The sequence below is a fragment of the Podarcis cretensis genome (assembly GCF_951804945.1).
Source record: "Podarcis cretensis genome assembly, contig: SCAFFOLD_28, whole genome shotgun sequence".
In the NCBI taxonomy this organism is placed as follows: Eukaryota; Metazoa; Chordata; class Lepidosauria; order Squamata; family Lacertidae; genus Podarcis; species Podarcis cretensis.
In genome coordinates this window covers 47,501-55,963 of record NW_027647843.1, presented here as the reverse complement: position 1 = coordinate 55,963, position 8,463 = coordinate 47,501, and the positions used below count along the sequence as shown (strand labels likewise).

The window sequence follows — 8,463 nt, the reverse complement described above, 5'->3', positions numbered from 1 at the left end:
CCTCCTTCCTTCCTACTTCCTCTCTTCCTCCTTTCCCTTCTCTCTCCCTCCCTTCCTATCTTCCTCTCTCCCTCCTTCCTCTCTCCCTCCTTTCCCTTCTCCCTTCCTCCCTTCCTATCTTCCTCTCTCCCTCCTTCCTCCTTCCTCTCTCCCTCCTTCCTCCTTCCTCTCTTCCTCCTTTCCCTTCTCTCGACCTCCCTTCCTATCTTCCTCTCTCCCTCCTTCCTCCTTCCTCTCTCCCTCCTTTCCCTTCTCCCTCCCTCCCTTCCTCTCTCCCTCCTTCCTCCTCCCTCCCTTCCTCCTTCCCCTTCTCTCTCCCTCCCTTCCTCTCTCCCTCTCTCTATCCTTTCCCTTCTCCCTCCCTCCCTTCCTATCTTCCTTCCTCTCTTCCTCCTTTCCCTTCTCTCTCCCTCCCTTCCTCTCTCCTTCCCTCCTTCCTTCCTTTTCTCTTTCCCTCTCCCTCCTTCCTCCCTCCCTCCTTCCTCCTTCCTCTCTCCCTCCTTCCTCTCTCCCTCCTTTCCCTTCTCTCTCCCTCCCTTTCTCTCTCTTTCTCCTTTCCCTTCTCTCTCCCTCCCTTCCTCTCTCCTTCCTTCTTTCCCTTCCTTCCTTCCTTCCTTCCCTCCTTCCTTCCTTTTCTCTTTCCCTCTCCCTCCTTCCTCCCTCCCTCCTTCCTCCCTCCCTCCTTCCTCTCTCCCTCCTTCCCCTTCTCTCTCTCTCCCTCCCTTCCTCTCTCCCTCTCTCTTCCTCCTTTCCCTTCTCTCTCCCTCCCTTCCTCTCCCTTCCTTCCTTCCTTCCTTCCTTCCTTCCTTCCTTCCCTCCTTCCCTCCTTCCTTCCTTTTCTCTTTCCCTCTCCTTCCTTCCTCCCTCCCTCCTTCCTCCTTCCTCTCTCCCTCCTTCCTCTCTCCCTCCTTTCCCTTCTCCCTCCCTCCCTCCCTATCTTCCTCTCTCCCTCCCTCCCTCCCTCCCTCCCTTCCTCCTTCCCCTTCTCTCTCCCTCCCTTCCTCTCTCCCTCTCTCTTCCTCCTTTCCCTTCTCTCTCCCTCCCTTCCTATCTTCCTCTCTCCCTCCTTCCTCCCTCCTTTCCCTTCTCCCTTCCTCCCTTCCTATCTTCCTCCCTCCCTCCCTTCCTCCTTCCCCTTCTCTCTCCCTCCCTTCCTCTCTCCTTCCTTCCTTCCCTCCTTCCTTCCTTTTCTCTTTCCCTCTCCCTCCTTCCTCCCTTCCTCCTTCCTCCCTCCCTCCTTCCCTCCCTCCCTCCTTCCCCCCTTCCGGAAATCCAGCGCAAGCACCAGGAGATCCGCGCCATGCGCAGCCAGCTCAAGAAGATCGAGGATCTGGGAGCCGCCATGGAGGAGGCCCTGATCCTGGACAACAAATACACCGAACACAGCACCGTCGGCTTGGCCCAGCAGTGGGATCAACTGGATCAACTGGGGATGCGCATGCAGCACAACCTGGAGCAGCAGATCCAGGCCAGGTGAGGGAGAGATCCCCCGAGGTCTAGGGGTGTGTGAGAGAGATCCCCCGAGATCTAGGGGTGTGTGTGAGAGAGATCCCCTGAGATCCAGGGGATCGACTGGGGCGGCGGACGAAGCAGATCTGAGCTGGGTGAGGGAGATCCGTGAGATCTAGTGGGATCAACTGGGGGTGCGGATGCAGCACAACCTGGAGCAGCAGATCCAGGCCAGGTGAGGGAGAGATCCCCCAAGATCTAGGGGTGTGAGAGAGATCCCCGAGATCTAGGGAGAGATTCCTTAAGATCTAGGGGTGTGTGAGAGAGATCCCCAAGATCTCAGGGGATCGAGTGGGGAGGCAGAGGCGGCAGTTCTGAGGCAGGTGAGGGAGATCTAGGGGATCTACTGGGGAGGCAGGTGCGCCACAACCTGGAGCAGCAGATCCAGGCCAGGTGTGAGAGATCCCCTGAGATCAAGGGGATCGACTGTGGCGGTGGACGAAGCAGATCTGAGCTGGGTGAGGGAGATCCCCGAGATCTAGTGGGATTAACTGGGGGTGCAGATGCAGCACAACCTGGAGCAGCAGATCCAGGCCAGGTGATGGAGAGATCCCCCGAGATCTAGGGGTGTGAGGGAGATACCCGAGATCTAGGGGTGAGAGAGAGATCCCTCAAGATCTAGGGGTGTGTGAGAGAGATCCCCAAGATCTCAGGGGGTCGAGTGGGGAGGCAGAGGCAGCAGATCCAAGGTAGGTGAGGGAGATTCCCCGAGATCTAGGGGATCAACTGGGGGTGCAGGTGCTGCACAACCTTGAGCAGCAGATCCAGGCCAGTGAAAGATATCCCCCGAGACCTAGGGGTGAGAGAGATTGATAGATTCCCGAGATCTAGGGGATCAACTGGTGAGGCGGGTGCGGCAGATCCAAGCCGGGTGAGAGAGATCCCTGAGATCTAGGGGATCGACTGGGAGGCAGGTGCAGCAGATCCAAGCCAGGTGAGGGAGATCCCCCGAGATCTAGGGGTGAGAGAGATAGAGAGATCCCTGAGATCTAGGGGATCAACTGGGGGTACGGATGCAGCACAACCTGGAGCAGCAGATCCAAGCCAGGTGAGAGAGATCCCCTGAGATCTAGGGGATCAACTGGGGTGCAGGTGCAGCAGATCCAAGCCAGTGAGTGATCCCCCAAAGATCTAGGGGGATCAACTGGGGGTGCGGATGCAGCAGATCCAAGCCAGGTGAGGGAGATCCCCTGAGAATGAGGGGGAGATCCACTCTCCGGACGGATCTCCCCCACCCTGTATTGATCCGCCCTCCGCTTTGATTAAATTAGTAAATAATAATAGTGGTCACAGTAAGAAAAGCAATTTGAATTATTAAATTAATAATAATAATTAATCATAGGGATAAAAGCAATTCGACGGCATTAATGATTTAATAATAATAATAATAATAATAATAATATAACAATAACAATAACAAAACAAACAACAACAACAACAAAACAACAAACAAAACAACAACAAAACAACAACAAACAACAATAATAATAATAATAATAATAATAATAATAATGGAATAAGAATAATAAGATAATAATAATAATAATAATAATAATAATAATAATATAACAATAACAATAACAAAACAAACAACAAAAACAAAACAATAATAATAATAATAATAATAATAATAATAATAATAATATTGGAATAAGAATAATAAGATGATGATGATGATAATAATAATAATAATAATAATAATAATAATAATAATAATAATAATATAACAATAACAAAACAAACAACAACAAAAACAAAAACAATAATAATAATAATAATAATAATAATAATAATATAACAATAACAAAACAAACAACAAAAACAAAACAACAAAACAACAACAACAACAACAATAATAATAATCATAATAATAATCATAATAATGGAATAAGAATAATAAGATGATGATGATGATGATGATGATAATAATAATAATGATTAATTTCTCTTTTCCTCCATCAGGAACACGACGGGGGTCACCGAAGAAGCGCTGAAGGAGTTCAGCATGATGTTCAAGTAAGATTGATTGATTTCCAATATTGATTGATTGATTGATTGAGTGATAATTCCCAAGACTGATTGAGTGATTGTTTGATGATTCCCAGGATTGAGTGATTAATTCCCAAGATTGATTGATTGATTGATTGATAATTCCGAAGATGGATGGATTGATTGAGAATTGGATTAATTGATTGATAATTCCCAAGGTGGATTGATAGATTAATTCCCAAGATGGATTGATTGATAATTCCAAAGATTGATTTAGTGATTGATTGATTGATTGATTGATTAGTTCCCAAGATGGATGGATTGATTCCCAAGATGGATTGATTGATTATTCCCAAGATGAATTTAGTGATTGATTGATTGATTGATAATTCCCAAGATGGATTGATTAATAATTCACAAGATGGATTGATTGATAATTCCAAAGATTGCTTAATTGATTGATAATTCCCAAGATTGATTGATTGATTGATTGATTCCCAATATGGATGGATGGATTGATTGATTAATTCCCAAGATGGATAGATTGATTCCCAAGATGGATTGATTGATTGATTTCCAGGATTGATTGATTGATTGATGGATCATTCCCAAGATTGATTGATTGATTGATTGATAATCGCCTTTCCCCCCAAAATTCCAGGCACTTCGACAAGGACAAATCCGGCCGCCTGATAATTCCAAAGATTGCTTAATTGATTGATAATTCCCAAGATTGATTGATTGATTCCCAATATGGATGGATGGATGGATGGATTGATTGATTAATTCCCAAGATGGATAGATTGATTCCCAAGATGGATGGATTGATTGATTTCCAGGATTGATTGATTGATTGATTGATGGATCATTCCCAAGATTGATTGATTGATTCCCAATATGGATGGATGGATTGATTGGTTGATTGATTGATTAATTCCCAAGATGGATAGATTGATTCCCAAGATGGATGGATTGATTTCCAGGATTGATTGATTGATTGATTGATGGATCATTCCCAAGATTGATTGATTGATTGATTGATTGATTGATTATCGCCTTTCCCCCCAAAATTCCAGGCACTTCGACAAGGACAAATCCGGCCGCCTGAATCACCAGGAGTTCAAATCTTGCCTTCGATCCCTCGGCTATGACCTGCCGATGGTGGAGGAAGGAGAGCCAGATCCCGAATTTGAATCCATTCTCGACACAGTGGATCCCAACAGGTAGGATTATTATTATTATTATTATTATTATTATTATTATTATTCAGGTAGAATTATTATTATTATTATTATTATTATTATTATTATTATTATTCAGGTAGAATTATTATTATTATTATTATTATTATTATTATTATTATTATTATCATTCAGGTAGAATTATTATTATTATTATTATTATTATTATTCAGGTAGAATTATTATTATTATTATTATTATTATTATTATTACTACTACTACTACTACAACACTACTGCTACTATTTTCACTATTACTGCTGCTATTGTTATTATCACTACTACTATTGTTTCTGTTGTTGTTACTGCTGTTACTATTACTATTGCTACTTCTACTTATTATTATTATTTTAATATTATTATACAATTATTCTTATTCTTATTATTTTCTTTTTCTTCTTCTTATTATTATTTTAATATTATTATACTATTATTCTTATTCTTATTATTTTCTTCTTCTTTTCTTTTTCTTCTTATTATTTTAATATTATTATACTATTATTATTCTTATTATTATTTTCTTTTTCTTCTTATTATTATTTTAATATTATTATACTATTATTCTTATTCTTATTATTTTCTTCTTCTTCTTGTTGTTGTTATTATCACTACTACTATTGTTTCTGCTGTTGTTACTGCTGTTACTATTACTATTGCTACTTCTACTTATTATTATTATTTTAATATTATTATACAATTATTCTTATTCTTATTATTTTCTTTTTCTTCTTCTTATTATTATTTTAATATTATTATACTATTATTCTTATTCTTATTATTTTCTTCTTCTTCTTTTCTTTTTCTTCTTATTATTTTAATATTATTATACTATTATTATTCTTATTATTATTTTCTTTTTCTTCTTCTTATTATTTTAATATTATTATACTATTATTCTTATTCTTATTATTTTCTTCTTCTTCTTCTTCTTGTTATTATCACTACTACTATTGTTTCTGCTGTTGTTACTGCTGTTACTATTACTATTGCAACTTCTACTTATTATTATTATTTTAATATTATTATACTATTATTCTTCTTATTTTCTTTTTCTTCTTATTTTAATATTATTATACTATTATTCTTATTCTTATTATTTTCTTCTTCTTTTCTTTTTCTTCTTCTTATTATTATTTTAATATTATTATACTATTATTCTTATTCTTATTATTTTCTTTTTCTTCTTATTAATATTAAAATAATAATTATACTATTATTCTTATTATTTTCTTCTTCTTCTTGTTATTATCACTACTACTATTGTTTCTGTTGTTGTTACTGCTGTTACTATTACTATTGCTACTTCTACTTATTATTATTATTATTTTAATATTATTATACTATTATTCTTATTCTTATTCTTTTCTTTTTCTTATTATTATTATTTTAATATTATTATACTATTATTCTTATTCTTATTATTTTCTTCTTCTTCTTTTCTTTTTCTTCTTCTTATTATTTTAATATTATTATACTATTATTCTTATTCTTATTATTTTCTTTTTCTTATTATTATTATTATTTTAATATTATTATATTATTCTTATTCTTATTATTTTCTTCTTCTTGTTGTTATTATCACTACTACTATTGTTTCTGCTGTTGTTACTGCTGTTACTATTACTATTGCTACTTCTACTTATTATTATTATTTTAATATTATTATACTATTATTTTTATTCTTATTATTTTCTTTTTCTTCTTATTTTAATATTATTATACTATTATTCTTATTCTTATTATTTTCTTCTTGTTATTATCACTACTACTATTGTTTCTGTTGTTGTTACTGCTGTTACTATTACTATTGCTACTTCTACTTATTATTATTATTATTTTAATATTATACTATTATTCTTATTCTTATTCTTTTCTTCTTCTTCTTCTTCTTATTATTATTTTAATATTATTATACTATTATTCTTCTTATTATTTTCTTCTTCTTATTATTATTATTTTAATATTATTATACTATTATTCTTATTCTTATTATTTTCTTCTTCTTTTCTTTTTCTTCTTCTTCTTCTTATTTTAATATTATTATACTATTATTCTTATTCTTATTATTTTCTTCTTATTATTATTATTATCACTACTACTATTGTTTCTGTTGTTGTTACTGCTGTTACTATTACTATTGCTACTTCTACTTATTATTATTATTTTAATATTATTATACTATTATTCTTCTTATTATTATTTTCTTTTTCTTCTTACTATTATTTTAATATTATTATACTATTATTCTTATTCTTATTATTTTCTTCTTCTTCTTCTTCTTTTCTTTTTCTACTTCTTCTTATTATTTTAATATTATTATACTATTCTTCTTATTATTTTCTTTTTCTTCTTCTTCTTATTATTTTAATATTATTATACTATTATTCTTATTATTATTTTCTTCTTTTCTTTTCTTTTTCTTCTTCTTCTTATTATTTTAATATTATTATACTATTATTCTTATTCTTATTATTTTCTTCTTCTTTTCTTTTTCTTCTTATTATTATTATTTTAATATTATTATACTATTATTCTTATTCTTATTATTTTCTTCTTATTATTATTATTTTAATATTATTATACTATTATTCTTATTCTTATTATTTTCTTTTTCTTCTTATTATTTTTAATATTATTATACTATTATTCTTATTCTTATTATTTTCTTTTTCTTCTTATTATTATTATTTTAATATTATTATACTATTATTCTTATTCTTATTATTTTCTTTTTCTTCTTATTATTATTTTAATATTATTATACTATTATTCTTATTCTTATTATTTTCTTTTTCTTCTTATTATTTTTAATATTATTATACTATTATTCTTATTCTTATTATTTTCTTTTTCTTCTTATTATTATTATTTTAATATTATTATACTATTATTCTTATTCTTATTATGTTCTTTTTCTTCTTATTATTATTATTTTAATATTATTATACTATTATTCTTATTCTTATTATTTTCTTTTTCTTCTTATTATTATTATTTTAATATTATTATACTATTATTCTTATTCTTATTTTCTTTTTCTTCTTATTATTATTAATTTAATATTATACTATTATTAATATTCTTATTATTTTCTTCTTCTTCTTTTCTTTTTCTTCTTCTTTTCTTTTTCTTCTTCTTCTTATTATTTTAATATTCTTATTCTTATTCTTATTATTTTCTTCTTCTTCTTCTTCTTCTTCTTATATTCTTTTTCTTTTTCTTATTATTTTCTTATTCTTATTATTTTCTTCTTCTTCTTCTTATATTCTTTTTCTTTTTCTTATTATTTTCTTATTCTTATTATTTTCTTCTCCTTATTATTTTCTTCTTCTTATTCTTCTTATTACTATTATTTTATTATTCTTAGTTTATTTTTATTCTTATTATTCTTATTCTTACTATTCTTATTTTTCTTCTTCTTCTTATTATTATTATTATATTCTTTTTCTTATTATTATTTTCTTATTCTTATTATTTTCTTATTCTTATTATTTTCTTATTCTTATTCTTATTCTTAGTCTAGAAATTATAGATATTCAATTAATAATAATAATAACAATAGGTAAAGGGCAGTAAGTCTAGAAATTATAGAAATTCAATTCTTATTCTTATTATTTTCTTCTTCTTCTTCTTCTTTTCTTTTTCTTCTTCTTATTATTTTAATATTCTTATTCTTATTATTATTTTCTTCTTCTTCTTCTTCTTACTATTATTTTATTATTCTT

General features: G+C 32.5%; 1 protein-coding gene across 4 annotated transcripts in view; it reads left to right on the top strand.

Moving 5' to 3' along the window:
* Positions 1–1,245: 1,245 nt before the first annotated feature.
* LOC307208400 (spectrin alpha chain, non-erythrocytic 1-like) overlaps positions 1,246–8,463 on the top strand; it is a 13,415-nt gene continuing 6,197 nt past the window's right edge. For 2 of the 4 annotated variants that reach the window (XM_079996481.1, XM_079996480.1), the window contains exons 1-3: positions 1,246–1,473; positions 3,472–3,525; positions 4,575–4,721. In XM_079996481.1, the coding sequence (XP_079852607.1) occupies positions 1,301–1,473; positions 3,472–3,525; positions 4,575–4,721 (374 nt within the window). In that variant the 5' untranslated portion in view covers positions 1,246–1,300. Of the gene's footprint in view, positions 1,474–1,634; positions 1,685–1,984; positions 2,048–3,471; positions 3,526–4,574; positions 4,722–8,463 lie in introns of those variants that run through there. The other 2 variants (XM_079996483.1, XM_079996482.1) reach the window with 2 other exon arrangements.